The sequence below is a fragment of the Argiope bruennichi genome, chromosome 2, assembly GCF_947563725.1.
Source record: "Argiope bruennichi chromosome 2, qqArgBrue1.1, whole genome shotgun sequence".
NCBI classification, from domain to species: Eukaryota; Metazoa; Arthropoda; class Arachnida; order Araneae; family Araneidae; genus Argiope; species Argiope bruennichi.
In genome coordinates, this window is record NC_079152.1 from 15,971,265 (window position 1) to 15,994,662 (window position 23,398).

General features: G+C 28.0%; 1 protein-coding gene across 1 annotated transcript in view; it reads right to left on the minus strand.

Moving 5' to 3' along the window:
• Positions 1-23,398, minus strand: part of LOC129958975 (lachesin-like) — a 411,789-nt gene that overhangs the window by 208,258 nt on the left and 180,133 nt on the right. The window contains exons 2-3 of the mRNA XM_056071740.1: positions 16,483-16,545; positions 11,833-11,946 (exon numbers count right to left, since the gene is read on the minus strand). Coding sequence (XP_055927715.1) covers positions 11,833-11,946; positions 16,483-16,545 — 177 coding nt within the window. The remainder of the gene's footprint in view (positions 1-11,832; positions 11,947-16,482; positions 16,546-23,398) is intronic.

A 23,398-nucleotide genomic window follows, 5' to 3' on the forward strand; every position in this document is an offset into this window, starting at 1 on the left:
TTCTTTTGAATCGCTTTATTGAAAGTTTTCCATATGTTGCAAAAAACTGTTAATTCCACATTGTAAATCCATTTTTCGAACAACAAACATTAAAATTAAATCTACGAGCGCAAATTTTAAGTTATCATGTAAGAACATTATTATTTGTTAAGTCATTATTTGTTTTAATTAATTTAAGTCATTAACCAGTTTAAACCGGTTTGAAACAATCACGAGACTTCTCTATCGGTCTTATATATATATATATATATATAAAATGATGATTTTTTTAAACTTTCACTTTCAATTTTTCTAGCTAGCAAACAAAGCTTTGGAGCTCGATCGATTTTGAGATGAAATAATAGCTATGATGTCATAGTTCTATGTCAACCTTTTAAAAACGCATCTGCTGCCAAAGAAGCATAGGTAATAACAAAGCAATACTGGTAAAAGCAGGTCAACCTTTTAACAACGCATCTGCTTTTAAAGAAGCTATCATAATAATAATGCAATATTGATAAAAGCAGATAAAAAATGCATGCGATTAAAAGACGTTTATGAATATAGCCATTTATGCTTTATTCATTGCCTACGCTATTTCGAGCTTCAATTATTCGTTGCCATCAATTATTCAAAACCCCCTAACGAAAACAACACTATGTTCTCACATGATAAAAAAAAATGCTTATTAGAACAAATATTAAAAAAGACTTCACTTTAAAGTTATGCATATCATGTCGTTTTTTTTTTAAGACAAACCAACAATTACTTAATGAAATAAATTAAATTAATCGAATAATATCTTTGACATCAAATAGAAATCACACATATTTCTAAAGGGAATCGCAGAAATGTTTGTATTCCTAATTCATTTTTTGAAAGAAACAAAAACGGTTATGTTTATTTTCTTCAAGTTGCATGGCTTCACTTCCTTCCAATAAATGTAAGGGTTACAAGTGAAACATTATTGAAACTTCCGTAGCTATGATAAAAATTATTTCAAATAATAAGATCTGAAAATCTAAAGTGGCAACGATTTTTGCTAATTAATTAAGCAGACCTTTCTATCTTTCATGACAATTTCTAGTATGTTAAATGTTAAAATCTAAATTTTTATTTTAACTATTTCTAAATGTTAAAAATGTAACAATTGTCTGGTATGTATTGATTTCGAGTGTAATTCTATGTGTAAATGGATGGCACAGGACACTATCTATTGGCATATAGTGAAAATTTCAAAATAAAACCGATATTGCCGAGTTTCAGCAATATCGGTATGATCACAGTAAGGTACCATGTCAAACCATTTATATAATATGTGCAAAAAAGTTTCGGCATTAAAGCAGACACTTTTTTCAATACGTTCTGCTTAAAAGTGATATTTTACTTGGATTTCATTTATTTAATGTCATTAAATTAGATTATTCGTCTTTGGTGACCAATTGGTTCGTCTGAGGTATTGGTTATATTTATACTGTCAAACATTTAATCATATAATTTTAATGGTATTATATATGTATTGTTCATTCTGTACATGTACTTCTCTAATGGAGATTAGTCCCATGACATCATAAAGCTATTATAAACGAAGTGTTCGGTTGATCTACATCCTAACTTTTACTATGTTTCACTTCTTAATTTGCTTTGCTAAACATCATGAATATTAAAAAGGACCTTTCTTCTATAGCTTTTAACAGTGGAAGAAAATCACGAGATTAAATATTTGATAGAACAATGAAAACGGTTTGAATTCCAGAACAACAGTGTAGTCTATTAATGGAAATTATATGAAATCAATATTTTTAAAAATTGCCGAAATCCAAGGAATACCTTGCATGATTATTAAATTTGTATTATTAAAAACACCAATTTCTTAAATGTTGAACCTGCGTAATATTTATTTTTATGTAATAATATTTTCAGAAGTTACTGCTGAAAAATATACAATATATGTATATGTGTTCGGATTTGAATCAGTAGGTCAAACAAACTGGCTTCTAGAGAGCCAATACATACATACACACAAACGTATGTACACACAGCCGCATACATGTTCACATACATGCATACATTTAGACACACGTATACACAGTCACATATATACACACACACATTCATCTTTACTATTAATAAAGGCTTCAAGTGTTTTACCAGTAATTTGTAGTTTACTTTAAACCTTATACATTAAGGCTTAATAGATAAGGATATAAACTTCCAATGGTCCGCCCCTTTCTGCACCAGAAAGTCTCTATCTGAGGCGGGCACCGTAATAAATTTAATTGGGAAACGATGTCTTTAATTATGTCAGAAAACTTCAAAGTATGCACAGCGCAAGAATACTTTATGTCTCTCTTTAACTTTGAGATAACAATCTCAGAATAAACAAGAATCTCTGATCCATAAATGTGCAAATCTGCTTTTAATGAGGCGCTTATGCTTAATTGATATCTGAGTATCTTGATACAACAGAATAAATAAAAAAAATATTGCCAACTCTATACAGAAAAGTAATAATGTAACAACCAAAGTCATACCCAAGGGAAGGCTGCTTTGATGATACTGAACCATTGGGTAAATGTTACCTTATCCAAAACTTATCAAAAAGTTAGTTAGGAAGTGAGATATAATTTTTTACCGTTGCACAATTTTTGAAAATGAAAGCTAATAACAAGTTTCATAAATTAGATATGGATTATGAAAGTCTTTATAGTTGGGATTTCATTTATCCCAAAGGAAATACGTTGAAGATTAAGGGTAAAGATACATTTCCTACCTTCAATTTTAATATCACACAATCAACAATATTAATTTCGCTTGTTTGCTGAAATGAGCTCTTAGAAGTCAAATAAAATATCAGTACATTCTGAATTTATATAAGGATGGATATAAAAAAGGATATTGACTAATGGGTTTCAATAGTTTTTATGACAGAATTAAGAAATACGCTTCTAAAAATTTAGAATTCCAGATATCTTGTTTTTCTATGCGCGATTGAAAATGGAATTTTGCATTCAATTAAAAAGAAAAAGATTATTTTTCATACTTTCAAATAAATATTTTCAATAAATTTTGTTTTCAATACTCGAATCCTAATTATTTCGTGTTTCATGTATGCTAAAATTTTAAGTACGAAATGTTTGTAGTACGAACAAGCAACCTAAAGGATAATATTTAATGTAATGTTTTTAATGGAAATAGTTAACAGTTGACGTAAATTTGTATATATATTTATTTAAAATTGTATATTTATTTATGACATATTTTGTTTGAAGCAAAATGCAGGTTTCAAGACATAGCAGTGAAGAGACTTTGTATTTTTAATTTCGTTTTATTCTATCCCGGGAGACAGGCATGATTTATTTACAAGAAGGCGCAGCGCGGCACAAAAGCAGAAGTAAAGAAGGAAGAGCACGAAACAAATTATCGCTAGTCTTATATAACATGGGATTTCCGGCCACGCGCCAATTCAATACACGTGGTGACTTTTGACAAGGGTACCGAAGGTATAATTTTCACTTGATGCATAGAAGTGATTACGAGCAATTTTTATATAGCTTCATACGTGGAATGGTATCTGGAAACAAGAGAACACTTTAGAATGACCCCGCCATGGGCCGAATTAGGCAAAAAATTTAGAAAATTAATTTGGATTAAATTAGATATTAAAATATCATTACATATACATATATATAATACAATATACGCATATATATGAAAAAAAAAAAAAAAAAACGTTTTAGAACTCAAAAGTTCTGAGATGGAAAAGAAAAAAAAAACATTATCGCTTTTCTAAATGTTGACGACTGCGCAATAAAATAGTCACGTGGACATTCCAAACTAATTTAAATAGAATTTTCACACAAAAATAATAATATTTGGCCTCGAGATAAAGTTTTGGAGGGTGAATGATTGTGAGATGAAAAAACTGATATTAAATTGATTAATCATTTTAATTAATGAAGACAAACAAGACACAAAAAATAATAATATTTTCACATGATAACATGAAATTTGCGATAGCAGATTTCAATTTTTTCTTTTTACAGGTAAAATTTTCATTTTTATAGGTAATTTTTTTTTCATTTTTTTCATTTATTTCCTCTTTTATAAATAGTATATTTTAGATAGTACCTGCTTAAGCTCAGTAGAATGTCAATAAAATACCATTTTGTTTACTGGCATTTAAATATCTAAGTAAAAATATTCTAAGTATTGACGCACAGTTCTACCTTTTTAAAATAATTTAAATATTAAGTAGAAAATACCTTTATGTTAATACAAGATTTGCTTGTTTATTGTTTTCTCATTCATTTGTTGTTTATTTGCTAAGCTATCCAAAAAAATACCAAATAAAGGTCTTATATAGTTTAACAAAGTGCAAAATTTTCCATTTTATCACCAAAATTAAAGGTTAGGAAAAAGAAAAAGAAAGAAAGAAAAAAAAAAAAACACGAATGTTTTCTCGAAGCTAACAAACGAGAGATAAAATCAAAAAATTCTTTCCAACTAATCATAAAAATAGAATTTGTATTCCAAAATATTTTGAATAAACATGATTATTTGAAAGCGGCAGATCTCTCCATTGAATTCTCTTTTCTATCTCCCACAGTTTCTACATTATAAGCAACAACAGCAACTGTAAGCGCATTATTTAAAGACATCTCATAACCAAAAGAATTAAGGTTCTTCTTGTTCTCATTAATGATTCTCTCAGGGGGTTATTTGGAAAGCCGATTTTTTTCTCAGTGAAACATTTGTAAACAACGCAAAAAATAAAGAATCAAAAGATTATGTTTTTTTTTTTTTTTTTTTTTTTTTTTTGCAAATCCAATCGATACAAGTTTCAATCCACCCGGAAATATAGTAAGAAATGAGCTGAAAAATTCATTTCTTCTCTCAGATTTTTTTAAGGTCTGTGTATCTTTCTATTACATTTAATCGGCTTAATTTTACCTATTCTCTTGCTTGTTAAAACAAGAATTTTCTTAATCTATGTGGATGATTTTTATTTACTTTCGTGCAGTTGCGTTTCAGCAAAATTTACATTTACGATTAACAGAATTGTGAAAACACAGTAATAGAACGCTAACCTGTTAAGTGGGGTATCTTCGTCAAATTCATTTCGCTATGGGGACTTTTTTTCTATTCAAAATATATTTATGTTTAAAATAATAAATGTAAAGCGATTTTTACTTATTGAACGTTTCTTTTTGTAAAAAAAAAATTTTTAAGCAATATTTATAAAATGTAGAAATCAAATACTTCCAAATATCAGGTTGAGAAAAAAGAAATCCATTATTTTTAAGTGAACACGTTTTGTTTTAACAATTTTGATAAATACGCATCGTTTTGTTCTATATTTTGTCGCCATTTTAAAGGCAGTTTCATAATGCCTCTCTCGTAGAAGTCTTGGTCCCTATTGGTGAAAACATTTTTATAATCGATTTTCATAATTTTGTCTTTATGTCAATTTTTGGTCACTAAGAAAGATTTGCAATTAAAAAAAAAACACATGAATTGCTTGGTTCCAGGTACAGACTATATGATGGATGCATCAAAACTTCCCAACCCAGTTTCCAGAGTGTTTGGAGAGTCAGAGTAATATGTGGCCTGGCGTTGGCCTGATGTAACGCAATACTTCTCCTGGCCAATTGGCCAATTCTGGCCATTTCTGGTCAATTGCTAGATTCCAAGGTCCAGTTGTTGACAGTAGAGATCCGAATTTAGTGTTTGGCCATATGAAAAAAAAATCATAATTTATAATACTTATTAATTTCCAGTCTCACCACAAAAGAACCTTTCTGGCCATTAGTCCTGGCTTGGCCACTGTTTGAGCTGCTTCAACGAGCTTTGAGCACGTTCATTTTTGCATACTTTTGTTCATTTTACATACATTATTCGCATACTGTTGTCGCATGTGGCGCATTTTTCATTCCCAATCAAAATCTGTTTAAAAAATGAGTCGATTTCATTCCGTTTGGCCAAAGCCTCGCAGATGGAAATTCGATCCATTATGTTTATTCTTTTGTATTAATTGATGTGACATCCAAACATCAAATTTCTTTTTGAATTCAGCTTTTTGCAAATGGTTTAAAACTGTTTGATGGTGGATATTTAGCTCCTGGGCGATGCCGCGACTGCTGATACGCCGGTCAACGAGTATTTGATTTTATGGCAGTTTTGACGACGGGCCTACCTGTGTGAGGCACATTTTAACATCCAAAAATACCTGAATGGAATAGAAATTGCACGTAATTGGTTGTTACAGTATGGGGACCTTAAACGCCTTTCAGAATTTCAGCCACCTGGCATGCATTTTTGTCTTTATCAAAGATAAACTTTAAAATGTACTAAATGTTCTCTTTGTAGACTTCCATTTTAAACGTCCTGTAACTCACAACTGAATAGACAAAACAAAAAAGAAAAAAAATCTGCAAAAGAATTTTTTTAGTGGGAAATATCGCCTTTCCAACGAGCATAAATCTGAAATTATTTGATTGATACCTTACGAAATATCAGTCACTAAAGTCATCAACCGAAAAAATAATAGATTTCTTTTTCCCTAACTTAATTCAAAGAGCTAATGAAATGAGTAAAAATAATAAATTCGTAGTGTTATATTTCTTGAAATAATAAACCATACAGAATCCAATACTGCAATCAAGGCATCAAAATTAGAAAAATCTTAATGGACAAATAATATCCCACGTAGGAAGATAATTTCACTTTCAACAACTGTTAAGATATTTGAGATGATGCAGAAGAGCAAATTTTAGTCAAATCTGTTTTAAGTTATCTATATTAAGTAAGTTATCTATACTAAATAATCTATTCTATATTATAATTCTAAGATAATTGATTCACTTGAAACCTGACATCATAAGACGCTTGTTTCAGCTAGGATGAAAATTGTTAAAAGAATTATTACAATTGACAAATTAAATAATGAATCATCGAAATAATGTAGTAAACTGTCTTGGTGTCCAAATTTTCCTCCACCCTATATAAAATTTCCTTCGATATAATTTGAAGAGATGTATATAGTCTAAAATTCATTTTTCCTCTTTTTCCCAAGTATTTTTATGAAGGAAAAGTCTTCGCAAAATAACTTGAGATAAGCATAAATGGTAATTATGCGAATTTTAATTCTCTTGGTTATAGAAAATATTTAATTAAGGAATGAAATGAAATTTATTAAAGGTGTTTATATTGCGAATGCGTCATATGAAGACGGATAAAGGAAGTCATAGAACGATTTTTTTTTTCATTTTATTACTTAAATCATATTCAACGGAAATAATTAAATAAAATATAAACGAAGCATTTCTTGATGATTAATTGGAATTAGAATGTTTCATGGAACTATTTTTAATTCCTACTGGTGAAAATACAGCAATTAAAAATAATACGAAATAAGAGCTTCATTTAAAATGTAAATTCAACCTTTCGTTGCAAAAATAACATAAATAAAATCAAGCTAGAATGTAAGAAAATAGCTTCATTATTATGTTTTTAAAGAAATGTTTTAAGAAAAATTCATTTATTAAAATTCACTTAATTTCATTTATAACATTTATTGCATTTTATACTTTAGCAATATATGCATTTGAATTATTTTTCTGTGAAGATAATTTTATTCAAATTTAATATTTGGAGAAAATTTGTATTTTTTATCTCTTTCATTCATAAACCAATTTGAATTCTTAAAAGAGATGAAAATAATGATAAATTTCAATCGTTTCAAAATTAATAATAAAAAGTTAATAAAATTAATAAAATGCGGATATAAAAGTAGCAAAGCACAGATGGTTCTTGCAGTTGCTTCATAAAAGTACAAATTTTAATTAGAATATAAAAAATTGGTATATTTTGTGAATTTTTAAACTTATTATAAGCAATTGGGATTTTGACTCATAATGGAAAAATATAATGAAATAGACTCAGAAAATGTAATAGGTAAATTATTAAGATTTGTTCGGTAACATTTTTATATGTACAAATAGTGATTTAAATGCAAATATTATACTACATCTAATACGGTTATTTTTTGTGAAAAAAATCATTAAAATAGAATTAAAGGATTATATATATATATATATATATACAAAAGTATTAGAATCAAGTTAATAGGAAAAACAAAAATCAAATAAAAATTAAACCAAAAAAATTATTAAAAAAATATTAAAAATATTAAAAAAAATATTTAAAAAAAAGACATTAAAAATGAAGACAACTTTATTATTTCTAGTAACAAAGAAGTATTGGATTTTCTTAAAGATAACAACATTAATAAACTTAATACTTTTGATTTCGAAAATTTATACACTAATCTACCTCATGAAAAATTAATAAAGGTCTGCACTTTTATATATGATGAATATTTAAATGAAAATATCATTCCTAAAAATAACTGGCTTGAGTTATGTAATTTTAATATTACTGAAAATTACGTGTTTAATGGTATTAATTTTTATAAACAAGTCAAGGGCATTCCAATGGGGACAGCTTTCTCAAGTGCTTTAGCTAATATTTTCCTGCATTACTATGAGAAAAAAATAATTAAATATAATTTAATAAACGGGTGGAGATATATTAATGACCTACTTTTGATTAACTTCCACAATACTAATATTATTACTAATTGCTATCCAAAAGATTTAATTCTAAAAGATACAAATAAAAATCAACTTGAGGCTACCTTTCTGGATTTAAAAATCGAAATTGCTAATGATAAAACAATAGTTGGTATATACGATAAAAGGGATGATTTCAACTTTAAAATAACAAAACTATGTAACTACCATTCCAATCTAAACTCTAAAATTTTCAAAAATCTAATTTTCTCACAAGTTAACAGGATCAAAAGGGTTTGCAATAATAAAAATTCTTATATTGAAGCATCAAATATCCTCCTTAAAAATTTAATTAAAAATGATTTTCCTAGAAATTACTGTAATGTCAATTTTTTAATTAAACAAGGTATGGTTTGGGATTAATCCTTTGGCTTAAATAAAAATAGAACTTTCCTTGCATATTGGATCACTCAATAGATGGCGCTGGGTGCCTACCTCTGTTTACATAATTTACCGTTAACTTTTTTAAAAACAGGAAATCACAATCGATTGTTTAAAGCTTCCTTGACTGTTGGATGGTATGTCCTGGCTTTTTCGTTTTTAATTTTAATTTTAATTTTAATGCTGTTTTTGTTTTTTTGTTTTTGTTTTTATTGTATTTTTACTTTGTTGTGGTTCTTTTTTTCTAATTTGTTATTTTGTATTTCCTTTCTGTTAAAATGGTATATCTCTTGAGCATAATTTCAGGGGATTTTCGGGTCACGAGGAATCATTATTAGACAAAGTCTATATGTCCTCACAGAAAAAATCCCTTTATTTGAATCCCTGCCTGAGGGTGACCCTTGAAAAAGTCTTCAGGCCGGATTCTTTTTTTAATATCTTTTTTTAATATTTTTTAAATATTTTTTTAATAATTTTTTTGGTTTAATTTTTATTTGATTTTTGTTTTTCCTATTAACTTGATTCTAATACTTTTGTATCAATTCATCTGTGTTTTAGAAGTAGCTGCAATTGCGCTCTCTAAATACTATGAAGTTCCTTTTTGGTTTTAGTTTAAATAGGTAATAAATTTTAGTTGCGATTGTGAAACTGTTTTGTTTCGTTTTCATTTTAGTTTCGTTTTCAAACTTTTTCTTACTTTAGATTGGTTACTTATATATATATATATATATATATATATATATATATATATATATATATATATATATATATATATATATATATATATATATATTAAAATAGAATTAAAGGATTATATTGCTAAACTCCTAAATATGATAAATAAAACATATTTGCATCGGTTACACAACTGATAAGTTCCATTTAAACTATAAACCTTCATGAAAAATCAAATACGCAATAACGTAAAAACAAAGCTGATAGCAGGAAAATAAAATAAAAAATTACGGTTAAGTTGAGAGACTTAAAAAATATTCAGCCCTATTATTAAAAAAAAAATCTCATAATATCTCAGTCAGAAATTAACTTCTCTTGTTAAATTAGTCCTGCATTTTGGGGTGAGTTCAAATTTGTATCGAGTGCAACTGGAGAGAGGGCCCAGACTACCATTTTCTTCATTGTTTGCGAGAGTTTTTCTCGAGGAAAAATAGCTTTGGAAATAAGCCCTGGGGAGCATCGTTAATGAGAAGAGAAGACCTTAATGCTCTTCGTTATGGGATGCTTTTAGATAATAAATACGGTTACAATAAGTTACTGATGTTGCTTATTGAGGAGATAATATGAGGAAAAAGTAAAAGGATGCATTGGGGAATTTTGTTTCTTCTCGTCAGTCAGCTTATTCAAAAATGTTCGGATACAATATCTGTTTCTTTTTATGGCCAATCAAAAATGGAAGCCTGAGTTAATCCATTTTTGATTCGTTTTAGAAAAAAAAAAGGAGAAATTTCTTTCATTCTTTTAGGCACAAGGGTAAGTAAGCGAAGTAAAATATAATACTTTATATATTTTCATATATATGATTAAGGAATAATAAAGAAAAATCCTAAATAGAATTAAAAAATTAATAAATGAGTAAGCATATAAAGTCTTTAAGTTTCAGATATCAATCTTTTCTTAGCATTGTTAAAGTATTTCATGATAATGCAGTAGAAAAGGTTAAATCATAAATGATGATAAAGTAAAAATGTTCATCTACTAGACCTTTTGTACACATTTGCAAATTTTGAATTACACATTTAGAAGCATGAAACCAAGCTGTTTTCTTAAATAAGAATTTTTTCTAAATGTAATAAAGAAATTAATTAATCAATAAAGCTATAAAGAAGTTAATCTTCAATGCGTGTGTGTGTTTGTGTATGTGCTTTGATTTTCAGATATCAGTCTTGCATAGAACTTTTAAGAATTTTATATTTATGCTGGAGGAAAAGTTAAAGACTAAATGATGTTTTATCAACTTTCATTACGTGCACATTTGTAATCTTGAATTAGACATTTAATAGCAAAAAACCGTTTTTTCCTTAAATAAACATTTTTTTAAATGCAATAAAGAAATTAATAAACCAGTAAGCAAATAATGACATTACTTTTCAGACATCAATCTTATTTAGCAATGTTAAAGTATTTCATAATAATGCTGTATATAAATTATAGACTAAATGATGATAAAGTAAAAATGTTCATCAACTAGTCATTGTGCATGCTTATACAATTTTAAATTATACATTTATCAGTAATGCATCGTTTTTTAACTTAAATAAGCAATTTTTCTAAATATGATTTATGTTTCATGAAAAAAGGTTTTCTTTCCCTGATATTCTTTGTTTCATACTCAAATTACGCAAAAATAGAGAAATATATAACATATATATTGACATTTTAAAAATCTCTTCGCAAATTCATCCTTTTTTTCCCAACAAAACATATTTAAATATTTTATATATATTATCTATATTGGAGTGTTTTTAAATAAACACTTTAGAAACCATGATATTCGGATTCAAACCATTCTTTTAATAGATGATATATGAAAAATAAAGAAATTACATATTTCTTTTTTTCTTATTTTGAAAGAAAGAAGTATTTCTTTTTATTTACTTGAAGGGTGTTTCCTTTGATGGACACATAACTTATTTCATTAGCCAAGCCAATAAAATCCAAGTTTATATAAAAAGTTAAATATAAAATAGAAATAATATTCTTTAATTATATTCTTATTTATTCAATAAGTAAAAATATTAGTTTTAGGCAATATATTTATTTATTGAATAAGTAATTAGTTAGCATTTTATCGGAAATTGAAAACTAAATTGAATCTTCATACCTTTAGTAGGCTTTGGTTTCACATATTTATTGTGGTTACTACTACTGCTAGCACTACTTCTTCTGTTATGGGTTCTATGCTTTTTATGATGAAAATAGACACCTTCTTCGTAAGCTGTGAAGGAAAGAAAAAAATTAGAAATTTCCAAAATATTTGTAAAATTTCCATATAATTTCACTCTGGATATAAAAAAGAGAAATCAAAACGTTTGCATGGATGATAAATAAATAAAAAAACCTTTACGAAGCATATATTCTAACTTTTTATTGATTCGCCCGTTATATCGTCAACAGATTTTAGTCGTTGTGGAGAAAAATATTTAGTTTCCGTCTAAATAAAAACTGTTTTGACTTTCTACAGCCTCGTTACTTTTCAAACTTCTTGAGTCGATTTGCCCTGAAACACACACATACATGGCTATATGAATACTTTTTTGAGATACAGATCTGCATTTTGTTTGTCAATAAAAGTTTCAAGGTGACTTTTTCTTATATTTATTTCTTATTCTTTATAATATATATATATATATATATATATATATATATATATATATATATATATATATATATATATATATATATATATATATATATGTGTGTGTGTGTGTGTGTGTGTGTGTGTGTGTGTGTGTGTGTGTGTGTGTATATTGTACTAAAGGAATAGTAAAGCAAGGAAAAGGAAATAAAAAATTTAAAAATTAATGAAATACAAAACACATGAAGAATAACCTTATTATCCGTTTAAAAGAATATTATTGCCTTTAATATTTCCACTTTGCACAACAGAATGATATATAAGTTTTTTTAATAACTTTTCTTAGTAACTTTTGACTCAAAACATTTTATTTAATAGTGATATCAAAATATGAATCTTTATTCAAGAGAATTATGCATGCTTGAAATCATTTTAAATTGGGAAGATATTTAAATATTTTCGCAACTAACATGGCCCAATTGGCCATCCAAATTCTGTTCAGGAAAGCAGGTTTCTATTATAAACGAAAAGTGCAAGATGTAAAATGAGAACATCCTAGATGGACCGGGTTAGTAGTGAAACAGTTTTTTTTTAATGTCATTTCAATGAAATTTTGGAATTAATATTCAAAAAATATTCGGAAAAAAATAAATTGATGGTCTAGTTCTGAGTATATCCCGGATAAAAGGGTTTTTTTTTCTGTTTATTAATGAGTTATTTAGGGCTTTGCTTGATGAATGGTTTCATTTTATTGCATTTCAAACAATAATGGAAGCTAAACTCAATATTCTAATGAATTGCTAGTTGAGTGATTTTATTCACTCAACTCAAGACTAATTTCACATGAATTTGAAGCATTTAGTTAACTAAGATTTATTTAATGTGATTGACTAATTGCAATCCTAATGCACATTTTTTTTTTAATTTTATGACGAATATTTCATGTGTTTGGTAAAAAAACTAGACTCTATCGAAAAATCAGAACAACAATGGAATCTTTAGGAAAAAATAGCATACTTAGATTTTCTGAATTGCTCATTACATAATTTTAATCACATTATAATAGTCACCTGTCGTATTTAAAAGTGTTTTAGTAAATATTTATAATGCATATAAATACCATCATTAAGTATACTATTCAGTCCAAAGAAATTTGAATAGAGTCAATTTCTTTTATTTGATACTTGCATGACAAGCTTAATTTTTCGACTCCTTCATCGTATAAACATGTATTGTTTTACGCTTTTAAATCAGCATGATGAACAGTAAATTTTGAAGTCAAATTACCCGCTTCCTATATAAATGAGAGAATATGAGCTTTTATGGCTCAAAACCATTCTGATCATACTACTTTAAGCATACTGTGTATTTCATACATAATGTATTCCCATCTAGAATTAATACAAAAGTAATTAAAAGATTAATCCTTAATCAATAAAACAGTAAAAATAATAAAAATGTTAAGGAATCTAAAATGCATTTTATAGATATTAACAATAACAGCAGAACAATTACAAAAGACGAAAGAGAGTTCCCTTGGAAAAATTATAGATACTTTAGAGTAGCATTTAATGCTGAATTAAATATTCGCTTTCGTTTCTAACCTCGCTGTTTCATGGATTTGCATTTAAGAGCAGTGCAAAATTTTCGATTGATGAAGTAGTAGATGGGCAACAGTCATTAAACATTTCAAAAGTCAGAAGTGAATTCCCTTAAAAGGCATCAATATCTTGCTATATGAGATCACTTATTAAGTGTCCATCCATAGATTCTTCAGGTTCATAATCAATAGAATCCTCAGATTCTGAAGTATCAGGAATTATCTGTCAACATGAGTTCTGGAAAAGAGCTATCAAAAGCTGGCAAATATATTGCTCCTTGCACACACGCGCTATTTAAATTTTTTAGATGTGTATTAAAATCTATATTTTGGAGTTTTGTCGCATTTTCATTAGTAATGTTTTAATGTAATGTAGTCGCATTTTCATTAGTAATGTTCATTAACTTGTTTTATGATACTGTGCTATATTACATATCTTATCATCAGTTGGTGTTGAAACATATATTTTAGGCTATGCATAGATGAGATAAGAAATATTTTAAACAGTTTGTGTGATATTTTTCTACTTATCAATAGATTTGCTTTGTTAACCTATGGTCGCAAAGGATTGAATGATACTGGCAACACAATTTACGTGCTACAATATTGGAAACATTCTTTAGTGCTTTCAGTTTTTGTGTCATTTTGCCTTGTTTCCATGTAGAATTATAATAGATTATTGTGTATCTGTACAATACGCAATCAGTGTTAAAATACATATTTTAGGTTATGCATAGATGGAATATGCGATATTTGAAACAGTTTGTGTGATTTTTTTTTTTTTTTTTTTTTTTACTGATCAATAGATTTGCTTTGTTAAACTATGGTCGCGAAGGATGTTACAGATGTTGTCATACAAAATTTACGTGCTTCGATATTGGAAACATTCTTTAATGTTTTCAATTTTTGGATTTCTTTGCCTTTTTTCCATGTAGGATTGAAATAGATTAATGTGTCTCTGTACAATTCGCAGTCAGTGTTGAAACATGTATTTTAGGTTATGCATAGAAGAGATAAGTAATGTTTGAAAAAATTTGTGTAATTTTTTCTACTGATCAATAGATTTGCTTTTTTAAACTATGGTCGCAAAGGATGGAACAGAAGTTCGCAGACACTATTTACGCGCTTCGATATTGGGAACATGCTTTAGGGCTTTCAGTTTTTGGATTTCTTTGCCTTATTTCCATGTAGGATTGGAATAGAATAATGTGGCTCTGTACAGTTCGCTCACTTAGTTTCTACTTGATAATTAATAACAGAATGCTGAACTGACACATATCTGGAGCATACCTCGCCCCTTTGTGGGAATGAAGAAGCAGAAAATAATTTCTATTTCTATTAGTTGAAGTCAGGATCAAATTATTTTCTGTGGATTGTATGGAGATAAGGACTATTTTCTAAGAATTGTTAAAAGCTTATGCATTGTATTATTTTTTTTTAGCATTATTTTGGATCGCATATGATTGATTTCTGACTCTTCGTATAATGATGAACCTGAAGTTAAAAAATTAACCGTGTAAAGAATTCCCAAATATTCTTCTTCATTAAAATTTATTAATATAACTCATGTATATTAATTATCTTTTAAAATTCATGAAAATATCATATGAAAATGTTACGATATATTTCTGTTAAATATCACTGATTGCATTAAGCTTGAAGTTCAAAAATGCTTAAATATTCCTTTGGGAAGCATAAAACAGATGTTTAATTTTGAAATTTAACATAGCATTATGGTTATGTATAAAAATCTGCATATTTTTTCAGAGCATTATGTAGAAAAATGCAAGGAAAAATTTCAAAACTATTGTCGTATATATATGAAATATATTTGCAAAAATTTAATTTTAAAATGCAAGGAAATATTAGCGAAAAAAAAGTTAGACTATTCTCTCAGAAAGAAGTATATTAACTGCAATGTATTTCCAGTTATACATAATAATTATGTAATTGAGGTCATAATTGAAGCGTCACACTGATATTTAATTTTCCAAGGGGAGTTAATGAAAAATTCTTCAAAAATACGCAGGATAAAAAGTTAAATTCCAAAAATATGCAGGATAAAAAGTTAGAAAATTACACTTTCAAAACACCGAGAATATAGAATCATGTTCTACAACTGAAAAACTGCATCGTATTTCTTGAACTTTATAATAATCATTGATAAGAAAATAGCTTGATACATTCAATGTCCACCTTTAACAACTTTTTTATTACAGATGAATTTGTTATTAAAGAGATAGCTTCGAACCACCACTCAAATTTGCAGTATCCATTTCAAATAATCCCTGACGTACTTACAAAAAGGGAAGTTACAGAAACATATCTTGCATTTGATTTTAAGACTTTTATCCCAAACAATACTATAGCTCCTTGTATAATGCATTTTGAACAATTTTAATTATAAATATTAAATCAAAATAGATGTTTAGCTATTTCCATAAATGGTGTATGATGAAAAGGATTAATCTGACAAAATGTATTTGACTATTTTATAGCTATTTGCATATTTTATGTTTTAAATACAGAAGCATACTTGTGTAAGAAAAAGAAAGAAAATATGAGGATCTATTTACCTGGCAATCTTGGATGGAAATGCCTTATTCTAGGAGAAAGTAATCGTCCGTTGGAAGCGGACCCTGAAATAGAAATGATTTTAATTAAAAACGGTTATAAAGAAATTATTTTGAATTAAGAAGGAGATTCATTCATTGATGCAAAGTAGATGAACATAATTCTTTCAGAAAATGGGAAGCTAGTTGTAAAAATAAAAAAGAAATTTTACTAAAAAGCATTTGTAACATGAACTTATACATCCATACCGAATTCAGAAAGATATTTGGATGAAAATAAGTAGCATTATTTAATGTCCTCTATGTTTACATTATATCTTATATGAATCGGTATTTTGCATTCCAAATGGTGTTAATAATTCGAATGAATAATGCTTTATTATATTTGCAGATATTAAGTTATGAAATATTCATGGTTAAAATGCATTACGATACAAATCATTATTTTAGGAAGAAAATAGTATGTGAAAATAACTAATAGCAGGAGATAATACATCGCTTTATAAAATGAAACTATTTGATATTGAATGAAATGATAAGATGCATTATCGCTGGAAAGAGAACCAGACAGGAAAACGTTGTTAGTCCCAAAATTAATTATCCAGATATGATTTTCAAATCTACTTAATTTTTCGAATATATTCGTAATGATAATTTACAAAGTCAGTTTATCCTTAAAATACAGATTTAAAAATAATGGATCACAATTATTATCACTTTCCAACAATCCAAAAGTCGCCTGATTAAATAGAAAACACTTGAACTGTATAATTATGAATGTCATATTTAAAAAAAATTCATTTACAAAAAGGAAAAAACAGGAAAATTCACTTAACTTTTAAAAAATGTTAACAAATAAAAACTTATTAAGAAAATTAGTTTCTTAAAGCAATGGATATATTTGAAAAGAATGATTTATTTGAACAGAAAATATATATTTAAATTTTTATTAAAACATTATTTTTTTATTTATACAACTAACAATTTCCTATATTCCATGAATACATAATAAATAATTAATTCAATTATTTATTAATTAAATTAATTAATTCCTAAATAAATAAAATGTAGTAAATTATAAGTATCCGTATTTCACTAAAAAATATTATTTTACATCTTGTGCATCAAAAAATTAATTTTGCAATTTTTTTTTCACATTGAGAAGGGTGGAAGCTTATTTTTTTTATTATCTTAAAGTAAAATTCAAGGCATTAATGAAACTAAAAAAAATTATTTTCGAAATTTATCAAATAAAATTTCGTAAACATATGTGATTAAAAGAACTCATAAAAAATAAGAAACTAATAAAATTACCAAATAATTATACATAATTATTAAATTCTGAAGAAATTTAGCTTTATTTAATAATTAATTCAATGATTATAATTATTTTTCAGTAGAAGGGAGAGTCATGAATTCAAATTTTGAATCTCAGATTAAAAGCAGAAGAAGAACTGCTTTATCAAAGATGATCAAAAATGTAGAAGCATTAACCATTAAAGATATTCTAAAATTTGATTGCCACGTAGGAGTAAAGAATGCGAAGCATTTGTGAATGTAAAAATGCAGACAAGTAATTTGAACTTTAAATCAATCAACATGTTATTTAGTTTTAATCTTTTTAAAAAGCTGTTTCTACCACGCATAAAGCTTTAACAATGGTTTATTTTTCACATGAACCTTGTAAACATATTGTAATTTTATTCCATTGTTACAAAACTCTTAGTAAGTGCATTGTTCCTGAAAATTTAAAATGCATGCAAACGGAATAGAGTTGTCAAGCATTTTTTCCCAAGCAATTTTCTATAGTTAAATTAGCAAAGGCTGTTACATTTTATTTAAACAGCCAATGACTTAAAATGCCTCAGGTGTGTCATATAGAAGTGATTCACTTTAAAGTTTCGGTAAACACATTCCAAAGAATAATGGTCTCAAAATAAAGTCTTTAAATTTCTAAAGATAATTTTTGATTAACTTGTTGTGTTACATTAGTTTTGGTCGTTTAAGAGTAAAGAAAATTAATTTCAATACACATTTTTCAATGAATCAAAATTGTGCTGTTCGCTTAAATATGTCAGTCAGAAGTAATATAAATATATTTTTAAATGTTCTACCTTGGGATATTGAAATACACTTTTGTAACTGACCTAAATTTTTCTCTTTGAGTGTGTATCTCTGCATAAAAGGACAAATTTCTTTAGCAGTTAAGAAATGCTTTCTGAAAACCGAGACGAATTTAGTGTTTATAAAGAATTAAATACGATTTATTTTAAATATATGGCAATAAACAAAATGGAACAGGTTGTGCCATTTCCATAAAAATGTGCACTTTACAGTATTCTTGGCTAAAGAAATATTCAGATGATCGTTCGCTAAGGAGAGTATCGGTATAGGAAAAAAAAATATTTTTGTTTTATGCAAAAGTTGCTTTTCGTTTTATGTTTTTAGAGACGAATCTAATAATTTTGATTTATAACATGAAGGAAACGAGAAATCGATTGTATCCCATACAACAAGGAATTAAAGATTTTTACTCTTTACTTCACCTCCCCTCAGATAGATTTGAGAATCTTACCAGAAAATTGGATTTTAAGAAGATAGTATTGTTTTTAATAGAAACAAATATTTCTGGCTTATAATTTTGGCAATAAATAATATATTAAATAATAACTAATTGATGGAGCTGGGAACGTTGCAGGTACATCTAAACAGTATTGAATACACATTAAGTGGTAAAATTATTATGACCACTTGGTATTTATTGGCCAAACGGCCGTAACTTTACGTTGTTGCCATCAGAGGATGAGATAGCTATAAAAAGAGAATGTAGGGCAAGTGAAGCATCAATTGAACTGTGTTGCATGGGAAAGAAATGAGCAAGAAACATAGTTTCCCGAATCTGAACGCGGGTCGATAGTATGTTCTCTAAGAATTAAAACGAGTATCAGCAAAATGCCTGCAATCTTGAAGTGGCAGAGTGCAACATTGATCTATGTTTACAGAGAGAGGACTATCAAGCAGAACACCAGATTTCTAAATCAGACTTGTGGTCGTCACAATCTATTGACTTCCCTATCCGAAAGAAAACTTTCCAGAGTTGTCCAATCCAACAGAAGAGTTACAATCTGTTAAATTGTGAAATCAAGGGGAACTGCAAAGATCTTTGAACGGACATTAAAAACAAGAACAAACAAACTTGAACAAGAGCAGATGTATCCATTTCCCAAAAGAGTATCCAGAGTGGACAGTAGAATATTGAAAAAGTTTCATGCAGTCAAATGAGGTATTTTCAATCATATGTAGATGGCAGGCTTCGAATACTGAGAAATCCGCTTGAAAGCATGGATCCTAATTGTATTATCACAACACTTTAAACTATTAAGGTTTGGGGATTTTTCTTGATTACTGATGAAAAGCGTCTGAATGCCGAATAATATTTAAGCATTATCGCAGATGAAGCACATCCTTTTATGTTAATTGTGCACTTTGCTGGGGATGGATATTTCCAGCAGGATAGTGTCTGCTGTCATGAAGATGGCATTGTCCACAGATGTTCCGAATAGATTTTAACTGACTTAATTGGCTGGCACAATCATCGAATCTCAATCCAGAGAATATGTGGGAAAAAATAGGATGGGGAAGTAGGCAGATGGATCCAGTATTATCAAAACTTAAAGAATTCGAAAAAGCAGTACATAGGCTGTAGTCTCAAAGTCGTCATACCACCTACCAATAACTCATAGAGTCCAAACCAAGAGAATCCATATAGTATTAAGTGCAAAAGGGAGCCCAGCATCATATTGAAAAGATGGTCATAATAAATCGTCCAGTAAATGTCTAGTCAGTCATTGGTATAGTGTGAAAATATTGTTACGAGTTGTATTTTTTTATTGCTTGATATATTTGAAGTATATGTTACAAAATAAGAAGTAAGAATTCAATACAAACTGCATTAGCTGTCAATTATTGAACTCCGCATTGTATAGTTTATGATATAGAAATTTACATTTGATTTTAAAATCATTCATTTAAGATCACTTCATTTTACGATTATTCTTCACATTGCATTGGCAGAAGAAGGAATTTTAAAAAAATTACGATTTTAACAAATTTAAACAGAAAAATGATTTAAAACAAAATTTCATTTTGTCAGTTATGAAATTTATACGAAACGATGTTTGTTTAAACTTAGGAAAGATTTGTTTAAATAAATTAAACTACTCATTCTTTTTCTTCTTCTTGAAATTTATTCTATAGAAACTTCTAAATTACTTAAAATTTCTAAAATTTTGAAATCCTTCTTTTAGAATTTCATTCACTTTTCTTATTATGACTTACTTTGCAACTAATCCACATGCAATAGAAATACTTTTCAAACAGTTCAAGGAACAACACTGGCTACTTGTTAGGCACATACTTTTAAAAAAAAGTAAAAATGTGAATAAAAAAAGGAAAGTCGAAAAACATAGCATTTCCAAAAATACATCTACATATTTTAAATCAAAATATATGAAGAACAATTCCATTGTAATATTTCACTCGAATCGAATTGAAAGAACAGGTTCCAAATATCAATTCCAAGAAAATAATCTGCATTGACTCGATTCACTGTGGTTGTCAGTGGTCGAAGTGAATGTGTGGTGGAAATTATTTCTCCCGGTTTGTTCGGTGGCTTTCATCGATTTCCGTTTTTAACGCTTACAATCTCAGCAGCGGTAAATGCGGGTTTCCTTTGTATGCGAGCGTGTCTGCTTATTTGTTATCTCCTAATTTACGCCCCTTTTTTTCCCTTTACTGCATACTTTTAAAATGATTTTTTTCAGCCTCACCGCACACGAACAGAAGTGCGCCCAAAATGATCTTTGTTTACTCGGTATTGATTCGGGTAAACCGAGTAAAAGAAAAGTTATATAACAATGGGAAGGAGGAAATAAGTGAGTGAAGCAGTGATTTATCCACAGTGGCTATCTGTTAATAGAATCGGGATCAAAGGGAACCCGTCGCACGTTAGTCGACTTTGCGGGATTTTTATTGCAAACGTTCAATACGTCGAATAAATTGATTTTCCGTTTAACTTGAATCATTTGCTTTGTTTTAGATGATACATTTCGTTTTGTGATTGTTGCATTCGCTTGTTATTAACTTTATGAAAGTGATTTTTTTCGTTAATGTTTGAAAAGAAATTTTGCAAAAAAAAAAAAAAAAAAAAAAAAAAAAATGCTTCAAAAGATAGTGTTGTAAAGATATTGTTAAAAAAAGGGAGTGTAAGTGATTATTTATAAGTATTATGAGCTAAGATATATGAAGTTTAACTTCATATATCTTATCCTTTTGTTACGATGTTGACACACAAAAGTATTGAAGGATGTAGATACTTTTATGTAGATAAGAAATTCAATTGGTGTGTTGAATTTAGTATAAAACCATCTTATAAGTAGTGTTGTAGATTTGATCTTTTCTTTCATTATATAGCTGCTTATTAACATTATTAAATGAACTATTTATATCACTTATTCGAACTAAACGGTTTTTTAACTATTTTAATCAGATCGTTCAAAATAAAGATGTACTTGTTTCCCAACAATAATACTATCAGGATTCGTTGTTGTTTCTTATGGCACTCGCCAGGGACAAGCCCGCTGTTACGATGACAGCGATTTAAGCCGGTGGGGGAGCGTCTCTTGTTTTTATAATAGCGTCAACTAGGGCCAAGAGTACGACTTTGCTATTCACGCACCACTCATTCGCTTCCACGACCCCTTTTTATAGGAGGGCACATTCACACATCTCAAAGATAGAACAACGGAAGAACAACACTGCCCACTCCGGGAATCGAACCCAGGACGCCCAGATATGGGGAAGACGCTTTTCCCCTACGCTAGGACGCCGGCGCAATCAGGATTTAAATACATTTCGAAAACAACATTCCTGAACAAAAAATTAGCTTAAATTAAACAATAAATTAAAAAAATCGTAAATTTTTCTTTTTTAATAATTAAAAATCTTCAGCATTTTTCCATAATTTTTTCACTGAATTTTAAACTTGTAGATATCATCTTTTGGCTCCAAATCTTAGCTTTCTTATTTTTTTCTATAAAAATTGTTCGAAACACATTTTATGGATTTTTCATTTTTCAAAATTTGGAATGACGTAGATTCGAGAACTTCAATGACCTGAGTTGCTGATCTTACGGTGCCTCTTCTGTCAAGAGGGACAGCTCCAGTTTTTCCATATTTTTCTTTAGAATACCTTCACAGTTTCATGTCTTCAAAGAATCAGATTTTTCATAAGATGGACGTTAGCAATCTTTTTTTGAAGCATGTTTTTAAATTTTTGTTATGGTTATTCTGTAGCAATTTAATTTATTTTACAGCTAATTTAATTGCACCTTTCTGTCGATTTTCATTAGTTTTTTATACATCAAGAACTGGACAATTTCAGCTCGATTTTCCCTCAAAAAAATTTTTTTCACGCCTTTTTTTACAATGGGTTGATATACAATTTAAATTTCGACAACTGATTTGATATAATTAAATTATAATTATAATTATAAAAATAATTATAATTCGCAATAGTTATGTTAAATTCAAAGATATGTCAAAACAAACGACAGATGTAATGGAGCATTAATTTTTATAGAAACCTTTACAATTTTGTAAAACGACATACTTTTCGAATGCATTCTTCAATTATTCCTGTTTAAATAATTGATTTAGTTGATTCTATTGATTCGACTACGAATTAATAGAATACTTGAGATATATGTGGATTATGCATAGTTTCTGTAAAAAATCATGTTTTCGTAGAATGATTTAAATTATAAATTTGAGATGTTATAATTCGTTGTCCTGTACAATACCCGATACGGCAGTTAATGACCTGTTTAAATTTTCTTGAAACAGAATTAAAAATATCTCA